General features: G+C 48.2%; 1 protein-coding gene across 1 annotated transcript; it reads right to left on the reverse strand.

The window, feature by feature from the left end:
• Window positions 1-507: 507 nt before the first annotated feature.
• On the reverse strand, window positions 508-13,069 carry LOC124013581 (F-box only protein 24-like). The gene is made up of 7 exons (XM_046327898.1): window positions 12,804-13,069; window positions 11,993-12,266; window positions 5,768-5,926; window positions 5,480-5,601; window positions 4,586-4,717; window positions 4,295-4,465; window positions 508-913 (listed from the first exon to the last, which is right to left on the reverse strand). Exons 1-7 carry the CDS (start codon window positions 13,056-13,058, stop codon window positions 584-586), a joined length of 1,443 nt encoding a protein of 480 aa, XP_046183854.1. The 5' UTR covers window positions 13,059-13,069; the 3' UTR covers window positions 508-583.
• Window positions 13,070-13,722: the final 653 nt, after the last annotated feature.

Below are 13,722 nucleotides of genomic sequence, written 5' to 3' on the forward strand. Positions count from 1 at the left end.
ATTTACATCATTACATTTAAGTCATTTAGCAGACGCTCTTATCCAGAGCGACTTACAAATAACCTGCCATGTTAATTATCCTAACCTGCCATGTTAAATATCCTAACCTGCCACGTTAATTATCCTAACCTGCCATGTTAATTCTCCTAACCTGCCACATTAATTCTCCTAACCTGTCACGTTAATTCTCCTAACCTGTCACGTTAATTATCCTAACCTGCCACGTTAGTTCTCCTAACCTGTCACGTTAATTCTCCTAACCTGCCACGTTAATTCTCCTAACCTGCCACGTTAATTCTCCTAACCTGCCACATTGTTAATTCTCCTAACCTTAACCTAATTCTCCTAACCAGTTATAAAAAGTCACTTCCAGTCGTAGCTGTACTAGCTCTAGTCAGAACCGGGATTCAGGGATACAGGATCGAGGGATTAATAAATTTGACACAAACACTGATGCTGCTGTTTTTATTAAGCAAAATAAAACATCAAAATGTGGATGGAGTCTTTGGCCACAATTGTTTCATATAGCATAAAAAAAAACATTCTGTTAGGATGAAAAAGGTGGCATCGTTGGTGAATGTGGTTACGACTGGCTGCCGGGCTCGTCAGACACGGGCCGGATGGCGATCAGCGCTTGGACCAGGAACTCCCTGTGGGCGGGGTTAATGGTCATGTGTCGCTGCACGGCCCAGCGGAGGATGTCCACCTTTCGCCTCAGACTCTCACACTCCCTCAGCTGGGATAGTTGCCAGATCAGCCTCTCCCTCTCTTCTCTCGCCACCTCACTTTCCTCCTCATCCTCCTCCTTTACAGTGGGGGGGCAGCGGAACAGCGGGGGCTCGGCGATGTCATGGCAACAGAGCAGGAAGAGGCAGTCCTTGGAGGCACAGAGAGAGCGGGCAGCGCGGGGCACCTGGGGGAAGAGAGAAAGAGGACAGATACAATAGTTAAAGAGGACAGTACCAAATATAGGTCTTCTTCTTTGGTATTATGGCGTTCACACAGTTTGTACATGGCGCCACCTACTGTGTAGGAGTGTATGGTCGATCACGTTAGATTTTGTCATTAATTTATTTTTATTTTTATAAACTAACCCTCTACTATTTTTTTAAACTTTTAAACACCTCATTCCACTTCTTTGACCCTAACTGATCTTACACCAGGCTGGGAGGATGGGAGGCTGGGAGGCTGGGAGGAAGGGAGGCCGGGGGGACGGGAGGACAGGAGGATGGGAGGACAGGACTCTTTCGTTCAACACCTAGTGTAACTCTTCCACAGTAAAACCTCGTACACCTGAGTACTTCTCTACAGCTGGCACCACAACATCTAATTTCTGTCATTTATGTTTCATTTCTGCAGTACAGTTGAAATGCTAAGAAGCCAACCTTGCTGAAGCACAAATTATATCACTCTGTATTGGCCTAGGCAAAACTACTCACCTTGACCCATCATCCTCTACTCTCTTCACTGCCTCAGCATATGTGAACTTCTGTTCTACTCTGACCCTGCCAACCTCAACCTGTCTCTCTCGCACCAGGCACTTCTGATCCCCAGCAACATGGGTATCCCCACAATCGACACACACTGTTTTTTTTTACCCCGATACTACACATTCCTTTGTCCCATGCCTTCCTGCACACTTCTCACATCTTGGAATGTCCCTCCTCCACACTGCTGCAACATGACCATGAGCTTGGCATCTGAAACACCTCAGTGGGTTTGGCACAAAAGCTCTCATTGGAATAACTGACATTTCCTAACATGACTTGGTCAAGTAAATACTCTGCTTCAAAACTCAAAAGGACTATAACGGTGTCTTCTCAGTTTCACTACGCTTGCCAAACGGCAGGTGTCACAGACACAGGGAATCTTCAACTTTAGTTGCACCACCTCAACACTTAACTCCACCCCAGTGATCACTCCTTTCAAAGGCGCCCTGCTCCGGAGACGTCACAGGTTTTGTCCTGAGGCCTGTGATGTGAAGCGCTCGCTCCCTCTGGGCCTAAGAATCACCAAGTCCACTTTGAGCTACCTTCACCGATTTGAACAGTAACCACATTATTTTCTACCCAGCCTGAGACTACATATGGGTCAGTCAAAATGTAGGGATCCACTTTCTACAAAAATTTCACTCCCACTGGGCAAGAATCATCTTTTGCATGACCATAGGGGAGAGGCTGGGACTCTGAGGTCTTCTACACACCTGCCACTGCAGGTACAGTGATTCATCCTCATTCTTATCAGGTTACATTTCTGAGACAGCAGAATACAGTTTGTACTCAACATTCTTCCTCAACACACATCTTCCCTCTGGGCTCTTCTCCTTCTTCCTCACTGTCCATAACCACGTTTATCCATTCACCTTGCTCATGCAGAGCCTTCATCCACTGTATTGTTTGCAGATCAAACACTGATGGCCTTTCTCCAATACTCAACATCTGTTCCTGAGCACAATTTACTAGTCTGGGTATCTCTGGCCTCTCCATGCTTCCAATTTACCATCTCTGGCCTCTCCATGCTCCCAAATTACCATGCCTGGCCTCCATACTCCCAAATTACCATGCCTGGTTATCTCTGGCCTCTCCATGCCACCCAAATTACCATGCCTGGCTATCTCTGGCCTCTCCATGCTCGCAAAATGTGAGCTACTCTGCATCAAAGAGCAGCGTCCGTCCCACTCCTCCTGTCGCAGTGCCTGATGGTCAATCCCAAACACAGGTCTATAGCTAGCTAGATACAGTTGAAGTCAGAAGTTTACATACAGCATAGCCAAATACATTTAAATTAAGTTTTTCACAATTCCTGACATTTAATCCTAGTAACAATTCCCTGTTTTAGGTCAGTTAGGATCCCCACTTTATTTTAAGAATGTGAAAAGTCAGAATAATAGTAGAGAGAATGATTTATTTCAGTTTTTATTTCTTTCATCACATTCCCAGTGGGTCAGACGTTTACATACACTCAATTAGTATTTGGTAGCATTGCCTTTATATTGTTGAACTTAGGTCAAATGTGTCGTGTAGCCTTCCACAAGCTTCCCACAATAAGTTGGGTGAATGTTGTCCCATTCCTCCTGACAGAGCTGGTGTAACTGAGTCAGGTTTGTAGGCCTCCTTGCTCGCACACGCTTTTTCAGTTATGCCCACAAATTTTCTATGGGATTGAGATCAGGGCTTTGTGGTGGCCACTCCAATACCTTGACTTTGCTGTCTTTAAGCCATTTTGCCACAACTTTGGAAGTATGCTTGGAGTCATTGTCCATTTGGAAGACCCATTTGCGACCAAGCTTTAACTTGCTGACTGATGTCTTGAGATGTTGCTTCAATATATCCACATAATGTTCCTTCCTCATGATGCCATCTATTTTGTGAAGTGCACCAGACCCTCCTGCAGCAAAGCACCCCCACAACATGATCCTGCCACCCCCATGCTTCACGGTTGGGATGGTGTTCTTCGGCTTGCAAGCCTCCCTCTTTTTCCTCCAAACATAAAGATGGTCATTATGGCCAAACAGTTCCATTTTTGTTTCATCAGACCAAAGGACATTTCTCCAAAAAGTACGATCTTTGTCCCCATGTGCAGTTGTAAACTGTAGTCTGGCTTTTTTTATTGCGGTTTTGGAGCAGTGGCTTCTTCCTTGCTGAGGGGCCTTTCAGGTTATGTCGATATAGGACTCGTTTTACTGTGGGTATAGATACTTTTGTACCTGTTTCCTCCAGCATCTTCACAAGGTCCTTTGGTGTTGTTCTGGGATTGATTTGCACTTTTTGCACCAAAGTACATTCATCTCTAGGAGACAGAACGCGTCTCCTTCCTGAGCAGTATGACGGCTGCATGGTCTCATGGTGTTTATACTTGCGTACTGTTGTTTGTACAGATGAACGTGGTACCTTCAGGCGTTTGGAAATTTCTCCCAAGAATGAACCAGACTTGTGGAGGTCTACAATTCTTCTCTGAGGTCTCAGCTGATTTATTTAGATTTTCCCATGGTGTCAAGCAAAGAGGCACTGGGTTTGAAGGTAGGTCTTGAAATACATCCACAGGTACACCTCCAATTGACTCAAAAGATGTCAATTAGCCTATGACTCCAACCTAAGTGTATGTAAACTTCCAACTTCAACTGTAATTAACCAATCAAACAGCTAGAAAATTAACCAATCCGACACCTAGATTATTAACCAATCCGACAGCTAGATAATTAACCAATCCGACAGCAAGAAAATTAACCAATCCAACAGCTAGATAATTAACCAATCAAATGTCCAGAAGGAGATTACAAAGAGTGCAGCTTTACCTTGATGTTCAGTTTGATGAACACAGCGCTTCCCTTGGAGCAGCCGGGCAGTCGGCGGCCTCCTCCACAGCCACAGCCCTGTACTTCCTTCACTCCAGACTCCCCTTGCAGCAGGGCGAGCGAGTGGTTCAGTCCACACCACACCTCCACTGGTGTCTTGGACAGTACCACCTACAACAGGGGAGAGGGGGAATTGTTACCTGATGGATTTTGATATTATGGTGTTAGAAATGTAGTTTCAACTGGAATCTGGACAGTAAGTTGTATAAGGGAGGAAGCACAGACACACACCTCGGTGGGTTCGCCGCGGTCGATCTTATCTCCTGTGCCAAGCTGTCCGTAGCGGTTGCTGCCCTGCATGAAGACTCTGCCACAATCGTCCAGCAGGCACAAGTGGCTCAGTCCCAGAGAGCACTTCACCACCTAGCAGAGGTCAAAGGTAACTCCGTTGTAGGTTTGAATCCTGCATGCATTTACCATATATACTAATAGACCATATATACTAATAGACCATATATACTAATATACCATATATATCATATATACCAATATACCATATAAACTAATATACCAAATATACTAATAGACCATATATACTAATATACCATATGTATTAATTGACCATATATACTAATATACCATATATACTAATATACCATATATACTAATATACCATATGTACTAATATACCATATGTACTAATATACCATATATACTAATATACCATATATGCTAATATACCATATATACTAATATACCATATGTACCAATATACCATATATACTAATATACCATACATACTAATATACCATATATACCAATATACCATATATACTAATAGACCCTATCTACTAATATACCATATATACTAATATACCATATGTGCTAATATACCATATGTGCTAATATACCATATGTGCTAATATACCATTTATACAAATATACCATATATATAAATATACCATATATTCTAATATACCATGTATACTACACAAAGGTGCTATCTAGAACCTTAAAAGGTTATTTGTCTGTCCTCGTAGGATAACAAAAGGGTTCTACATGGAACCCAAAAGTGTTCTACCTGGAATATCCTGTGGCGACAGCTGAAGGACCCTTATCAGAACCATTTTCTCTAAGAGTGTACCTGTGGACAAACGTGTGTTTGGTGGAAATGTGTCTCTGCACCTTGTAGGGCAGGGAAAGTGGCAGAGGGGTGTGGATGTCATGGGGGTCGTAACCCTGCTGGGTCCCAATGAACTGACGATACACACCAACGGAGTGCACCTCCAAATAGACTGAACCCTCGCCTGAGAAAGAGAGAAAGGGATTTATGACACATTTTTATACCAGCATGGATGGAAAACCGCAACGTAAGAAGCATTGTTGCACGCAGAAACTGTCATATACTGAACTCAAGCTTCTTTTCAATGGAGTTTTCACAGAAAACAATGCTAACTGTGCTGTGATATTTACCTGTGAGGTAGAGGATGCTGCTGTAGCTGGAATGGACCTGAGCGATGGGCAGGTGAGGCAGAGAAATGCTGATCTTCTTCAGAGCCAGCTGCACGGTGTAGGAACGAGGCGTGTTCAACAGGGTCTCATTCACAGACAGAGAATAGACCTTCCCAGAATCTGAGGGTGGAAATGGAGAGATACAATTCAGAGAAACAAGTTGTTAATTTACTGGCTTTCATCTATATGTCAGGGATCTTGTAAACTATTTACAGTGTCTACAGAAAGTATTCAGACCCCTTGACTTTTCCTACATTTTGTTACGTTACAGCCTTGTTCTAAAATGGATTACATAAAGGGGACTGGGAGACTAGTCAGGTTTAAATAGGGGGACTGGGAGACCAGTCAGGGTTGAATAGGAGGGGGACTGGGAGACTAGTCAGGTTTAAATAGGAGGGGGACTGGGAGACTAGTCAGGGTTGAATAGGAGGGGGACTGGGAGACTAGTCAGGGTTGAATAGGAGGGGGACTGGGAGACTAGTCAGGTTTAAATAGGAGGGGGACTGGGAGACTAGTCAGGGTTGAATAGGAGGGGGACTGGGAGACTAGTCAGGTTTAAATAGGAGGGGGACTGGGAGACTAGTCAGGTTTGAATAGGAGGGGGACTGGGAGACTAGTCAGGTTTGAATAGGAGGGGGACTGGGAGACTAGTCAGGTTTGAATAGGAGGGGGACTGGGAGACTAGTCAGGTTTAAATAGGAGGGGGACTGGGAGACTAGTCAGGTTTGAATAGGGGGGACTGGGAGACTAGTCAGGTCTGAAGAGGGGGACTGGGAGACTAGTCAGGTTTGAATAGGAGGGGGACTGGGAGACTAGTCAGGTTTGAATAGGAGGGGGACTGGGAGACTAGTCAGGTTTAAATAGGAGGGGGACTGGGAGACTAGTCAGGTTTGAATAGGGGGACTGGGAGACTAGTCAGGTTTAAATAGGAGGGGGACTGGGAGACTAGTCAGGGTTGAATAGGAGGGGGACTGGGAGACTAGTCAGGTTTGAATAGGAGGGGGACTGGGAGACTAGTCAGGTTTGAATAGGAGGGGGACTGGGAGACTAGTCAGGTTTGAATAGGGGGACTGGGAGACTAGTCAGGTTTAAATAGGAGGGGGGGGACTGGGAGACTAGTCAGAGGAGACTAGTCAGGTTTGAAGAGGGGGGACTGGGAGACTAGTCAGGTTTGAATAGGGGGACTGGGAGACTAGTCAGGTTTGAATAGGACGGACTGGGAGACTAGTCAGGTTTGAATAGGAGGGACTGGGAGACTAGTCAGGGTTGAAGAGGGGGACTGGGAGACTAGTCAGGGTTGAAGAGGGGGGACTGGGAGACTAGTCAGGGTTGAATAGGATGGACTGGGAGACTAGTCAGGTTTGAAGAGGGGGACTGGGAGACTAGTCAGGTTTGAATAGGAGGGGACTGGGAGACTAGTCAGGTTTGAATAGGAGGGGGACTGGGAGACTAGTCAGGTTTGAATAGGAGGGGACTGGGAGACTAGTCAGGTTTGAATAGGAGGGGGACTGGGAGACTAGTCAGGTTTGAATAGGAGGGGGACTGGGAGACTAGTCAGGTTTGAATAGGAGGGGGACTGGGAGACTAGTCAGGTTTGAAGAGGGGGACTGGGAGACTAGTCAGGTTTGAAGAGCGGAGACTGGGAGACTAGTCAGGTTTGAAGAGGGGGACTGGGAGACTAGTCAGGTTTGAATAGGAGGGGGACTGGGAGACTAGTCAGGGTTGAAGAGGGGGACTGGGAGACTAGTCAGGGTTGAAGAGGGGGACTGGGAGACTAGTCAGGTTTGAATAGGAGGGGGACTGGGAGACTAGTCAGGTTTGAATAGGAGGGGGACTGGGAGACTAGTCAGGTTTGAAGAGGAGGGGGACTGGGAGACTAGTCAGGTTTGAATAGGAGGGACTGGGAGACTAGTCAGGTTTGAAGAGGGGAGACTGGGAGACTAGTTAGGTTTGAAGTGGAGGGACTGGGAGACTAGTCAGGTTTAAATAGGAAGGACTGGGAGACTAGTCAGGTTTGAAGAGCGGAGACTGGGAGACTAGTTAGGTTTGAAGAGGAGGGACTGGGAGACTAGTCAGGTTTGAATAGGAGGGACTGGGAGACTAGTCAGGTTTGAATAGGAGGGACTGGGAGACTAGTCAGGTTTGAAGAGGGGGGACTGGGAGACTAGTCAGGTTTGAATAGGAGGGACTGGGAGACTAGTCAGGTTTGAATAGGAGGGACTGGGAGACTAGTCAGGTTTGAAGAGGGGGACTGGGAGACTAGTCAGGTTTGAAGAGCGGAGACTGGGAGACTAGTCAGGTTTAAATAGGAGGGACTGGGAGACTAGTCAGGTTTAAATAGGAAGGACTGGGAGACTAGTCAGGTTTGAAGAGGAGGGACTGGGAGACTAGTCAGGTTTAAATAGGAAGGACTGGGAGACTAGTCAGGTTTGAAGAGGGGGACTGGGAGACTAGTCAGGTTTAAATAGGAAGGACTGGGAGACTAGTCAGGTTTGAAGAGGGGGACTGGGAGACTAGTCAGGTTTAAATAGGAGGGACTGGGAGACTAGTCAGGTTTGAAGAGGAGGACTGAGAGACTAGTCAGGGTTGAAGAGGGAGGACTGGGAGACTAGTCAGGTTTGAAGAGGGGGACTGGGAGACTAGTCAGGTTTGAATAGGAGGGACTGGGAGACTAGTCAGGTTTGAATAGGAGGGACTGGGAGACTAGTCAGGTTTGAAGAGGGAGGACTGAGAGACTAGTCAGGTTTGAATAGGAGGGACTGGGAGACTAGTCAGGGTTGAGGAGGGAGGACTGGAAGACTAGTCAGATTTGAAGAGGGGGGGGGACTGGGAGACTAGTCAGGTTTGAATAGGAGGGACTGGGAGACTAGTCAGGTTTGAATAGGAGGGACTGGGAGACTAGTCAGGTTTGAAGAGGGAGGACTGAGAGACTAGTCAGGGTTGAAGAGGGAGGACTGGGAGACTAGTCAGGTTTGAAGAGGGGGACTGGGAGACTAGTCAGGTTTGAATAGGAGGGGACTGGGAGACTAGTCAGGTTTGAATGGGAGGGACTGGGAGACTAGTCAGGTTTGAATAGGAGGGGGGGGGACTGGGAGACTAGTCAGGTTTGAATAGGAGGGGGACTGGGAGACTAGTCAGGTTTGAATAGGAGGGGACTGGGAGACTAGTCAGGGTTGAATAGGAGGGGGACTGGGAGACTAGTCAGGTTTAAATAGGAGGGGGACTGGGAGACTAGTCAGGTTTGAATAGGAGGGGGACTGGGAGACTAGTCAGGTTTGAATAGGAGGGACTGGGAGACTAGTCAGGTTTGAAGAGGGGAGACTGGGAGACTAGTTAGGTTTGAAGTGGAGGGACTGGGAGACTAGTCAGGTTTAAATAGGAAGGACTGGGAGACTAGTCAGGTTTGAAGAGTGGAGACTGGGAGACTAGTTAGGTTTGAAGAGGAGGGACTGGGAGAATAGTCAGGTTTGAATAGGAGGGACTGGGAGACTAGTCAGGTTTGAATAGGAGGGACTGGGAGACTAGTCAGGTTTGAAGAGGGGGACTGGGAGACTAGTCAGGTTTGAATAGGAGGGACTGGGAGACTAGTCAGGTTTGAATAGGAGGGACTGGGAGACTAGTCAGGTTTGAAGAGGGGGACTGGGAGACTAGTCAGGTTTGAAGAGCGGAGACTGGGAGACTAGTCAGGTTTGAAGAGCGGAGACTGGGAGACTAGTCAGGTTTGAAGAGCGGAGACTGGGAGACTAGTCAGGTTTGAAGAGGGGGACTGGGAGACTAGTCAGGTTTGAAGAGGGGGACTGGGAGACTAGTCAGGTTTGAAGAGCGGAGACTGGGAGACTAGTCAGGTTTGAAGAGGGGGGACTGGGAGACTAGTCAGGTTTGAAGAGCGGAGACTGGGAGACTAGTCAGGTTTGAAGAGCGGAGACTGGGAGACTAGTCAGGTTTGAAGAGGGGGACTGGGAGACTAGTCAGGTTTGAAGAGGGGGACTGGGAGACTAGTCAGGTTTGAAGAGCGGAGACTGGGAGACTAGTCAGGTTTGAAGAGGGGGGACTGGGAGACTAGTCAGGTTTGAAGAGCGGAGACTGGGAGACTAGTCAGGTTTGAAGAGCGGAGACTGGGAGACTAGTCAGGTTTGAAGAGCGGAGACTGGGAGACTAGTCAGGTTTGAAGAGGGGGGACTGGGAGACTAGTCAGGTTTGAAGAGCGGAGACTGGGAGACTAGTCAGGTTTAAATAGGAGGGACTGGGAGACTAGTCAGGTTTAAATAGGAAGGACTGGGAGACTAGTCAGATTTGAAGAGGGGGGACTGGGAGACTAGTCAGGGTTGAAGAGGGAGGACTGGGAGACTAGTCAGGTTTGAAGAGGGGGACTGGGAGACTAGTCAGGTTTGAATAGGAGGGGGACTGGGAGACTAGTCAGGTTTGAATGGGATGGGGACTGGGAGACTAGTCAGGGTTGAATAGGAGGGGGACTGGGAGACTAGTCAGGTTTAAATAGGAGGGGACTGGGAGACTAGTCAGGTTTGAATAGGAGGGGACTGGGAGACTAGTTAGGTTTGAATAGGAGGAACTGGGAGACTAGTCAGGTTTGAAGAGGGGAGACTGGGAGACTAGTTAGGTTTGAAGTGGAGGGACTGGGAGACTAGTCAGGTTTAAATAGGAAGGACTGGGAGACTAGTCAGGTTTGAATAGGAGGGGGACTGGGAGACTAGTCAGGTTTGAATGGGATGGGGACTGGGAGACTAGTCAGGGTTGAATAGGAGGGGGACTGGGAGACTAGTCAGGTTTAAATAGGAGGGGACTGGGAGACTAGACAGGTTTGAATAGGAGGGGGACTGGGAGACTAGTTAGGTTTGAATAGGAGGAACTGGGAGACTAGTCAGGTTTGAAGAGGGGAGACTGGGAGACTAGTTAGGTTTGAAGTGGAGGGACTGGGAGACTAGTCAGGTTTAAATAGGAAGGACTGGGAGACTAGTCATGTTTGAAGAGCGGAGACTGGGAGACTAGTTAGGTTTGAAGAGGAGGGACTGGGAGACTAGTCAGGTTTGAATAGGAGGGACTGGGAGACTAGTCAGGTTTGAATAGGAGGGACTGGGAGACTAGTCAGGTTTGAAGAGGGGGGACTGGGAGACTAGTCAGGTTTGAATAGGAGGGACTGGGAGACTAGTCAGGTTTGAATAGGAGGGGGACTGGGAGACTAGTCAGGTTTGAATAGGAGGGACTGAGAGACTAGTCAGGTTTGAAGAGGGGGACTGAGAGACTAGTCAGGCTGAGGCTTGAATAGGAGGGACTGGGAGACTAGTCAGGTTTGAAGAGGGGGACTGGGAGACTAGTCAGGTTTGAAGAGGGGGACTGGGAGACTAGTCAGGCTTGAATAGGAGGGACTGGGAGACTAGTCAGGTTTGAAGAAGGGGGACTGGGAGACTAGTCAGGTTTGAAGAGGGGGGACTAGGAGACTAGTCAGGTTTGAAGAGGGGGGACTGGGAGACTAGTCAGGTTTGAAGAGGGGGGAATGGGAGACTAGTCAGGTTTGAATAGGAGGGACTGGGAGACTAGTCAGAGGAGACTAGTCAGGTTTGAAGAGGGAGGACTGGGAGACTAGTCAGGTTTGAAGAGGGAGGACTGTGAGACTAGTCAGGGTTGAAGAGGGGCGGCTGGGAGACGAGTCAGGTTTAAATAGGGGGGACTGGGAGACTAGTCAGGGTTGAAGAGGGAGGACTGGGAGACTAGTCAGGTTAGGATCAAGGGAAAGATGAACAGAGCAAAGTAAAGAGAGATCCTTGATGAAAAGCTGCTCCAGAGCAACCCTAAGCACACAGCCAAGACAACGCAGGAGTGGCTTCGGGACAAGTCTCTGAATGTTCTTGAGTGGCCCAGCCAGGGCCCGGACTTGAATCCGATCAAACATCTCTGGAGAGACCTGAAAATAGCTGTGCATTGACACTGCCCATCCAACCTGACAGAGCTTGAGAGGATCTGCAGAGAAGAATGGGAGAAACTCCCCAAATACAGGTGTGCCAAGCTTGTAGCGTCATACCCAAGAAGACTCGAGGCTGTAATCACTGCCAAAGGTGCTTCAAGTACTGAGTAAAGGGTCTGAATACTTATGTGAAAATGTGCAAAAAAAATGTGTAGATTGATGAGGGGAAAAAACTATTTAACCATCCGATGTTCAGAGACACTGACCAGTGAGCAGCAGCAGGACCCTGTTGACCTCGGAGCCGGTGAGGCGGAGCTGTATGAAGGTCAGGGAGGGGTGAAAGGTCATCCGGAACACCCTCTGGCTGGTGTCCTGCTGGTACACTTCCACACAGTCACACCGCGGAGGGGTGAGAGGGAGGGCCGAGCCGGGGGCGCCGGGCCAGCTGGGGGGTACGGCCTCTGCACCACTGTTAGCACGGCTCACCAGGACGTATATGTACTGACGGAAGGAGTTGTCGCTACGGGGATCCACGGCAAACTATGAGTGGAGGAGCGAGAGAGACAGAGAGAGAGAGACAGAGAGAGAGAGACAGAGAGAGAGAGAGAGAGACAGAGAGAGAGAGAGAGAGAGAGAGAGAGAGAGAGAGAGAGAGAGAGAGAGAGAGAGAGAGAGAGAGAGAGAGAGAGAGACAGAGAGAGAGAGAGAGAGAGAGAGAGAGAGAGAGAGAGAGAGAGAGACAGAGAGACAGAGAGAGAGAGAGAGACAGAGAGAGAGAGAGAGAGAGAGAGAGAGAGAGAGAGAGAGAGAGAGAGAGAGAGAGAGAGAGAGAGAGAGAGAGAGAGAGACAGTGTGTGTGTGTGTGTGGGGGGGGTTATAAAGTGTTCAAGCTAAAGTTTAACTTCCTGTTGGGTGTCCAACCCAATGTGCTACCCTCCACCTTCTTTCCTCTTACTTCAGTACTAGCAATACTGGCTAGCTAATCTGTACCCCCCCCCTCCCCACTCACATACTGGCTAGCTTAATAGCTTGAGAATTGATCATGGCTTGTGAGAATACCCCCCCCCCCCCACTCACATCTTTGGCATTCTGACACAGCACAGTGTGGCGTGAGGCCCTCCTCCAAGTCATGTGACCGCGGAGAGATGATGTGGCGGCGTTGCGCAGCAGGAAGACGGTGCCCTGGTAGTCAAACAGCAGGAGGTGGTCGCGGGTTGGCAGAGACCTTCTGTAGCCCAGTGCCAGGGGAGGAACAACGGCCAGGGACACAGAGGGACCCCCGGACCTGCACCACTGGGGAGTCCGGGACCACCCACTGCCCAAACGCTGCATCTGGAGGCCCTGGGAGTCTGTGGGGAGTAGTAGATATTAGTAGATATTTTCCATACGCCCAAAAAAACGTATTTCTCTGAAATATTGTGCACAAATTTGTTTACATCCCTGTTAGTGAGCATTTCTCCTTTGACAAGATAATCCATCCACCTGACAGGTGTGGCATATCAAGAAGCTGATTAAACAGCAGGATCATTACACAGGTGCACCTTGTGCTGGGGACAATAAACAGCCACTCCAACGTTGTTTTAGAGAATTTGGCAGTACGTCCATCCGGCCTCACAACCGCAGACCACATGTATGGTGTGGTGTGGGCGAGCGGTTTGCTGATGTCAACGTTGTGAACAGAGAGCCCCATGGTGGCGGTGGGGTTATTGTATGGGCAGGCATAAGATACGATCAATGAACACAATTGCATTTTATCGATGGTAATTTGAATGCACAGAGACACCGTGACGAGAATTTGAGGCCTGTTGTTGTGTCATTTATCCACCACCATCACCTCATGTTTCAGCATGATAATGCATGCCCCATGTCGCAAGGACCTGTACACAATACCTGGAAGCTGAAAATGTCCCAGTTCTTCCATGGCCTGCATACTCACTAGACATGTCACCCCATTGAGTATGTTTGGGATGGTGTGGATCGACGTGTACAACAGCAT

This window comes from Oncorhynchus gorbuscha, linkage group LG25 (assembly GCF_021184085.1).
Source record: "Oncorhynchus gorbuscha isolate QuinsamMale2020 ecotype Even-year linkage group LG25, OgorEven_v1.0, whole genome shotgun sequence".
Taxonomy (NCBI): Eukaryota; Metazoa; Chordata; class Actinopteri; order Salmoniformes; family Salmonidae; genus Oncorhynchus; species Oncorhynchus gorbuscha.

Coding starts and splice junctions, on each gene's coding strand:
- LOC124013581 (XM_046327898.1), bottom strand. CDS start 13,058: ATGCAGCGTTTGGGCAGTGGGTGGTCCCGGACTCCCCAGTGGTGCAGG. Junction 5,602..5,767: donor CAGCATCCTCTACCTCACAG/GTAAATATCACA, acceptor TCTCTTTCTCAG/GCGAGGGTTCAGTCTATTTG. Junction 914..4,294: donor TCATCAAACTGAACATCAAG/GTAAAGCTGCAC, acceptor CTCTTCCCCCAG/GTGCCCCGCGCTGCCCGCTC.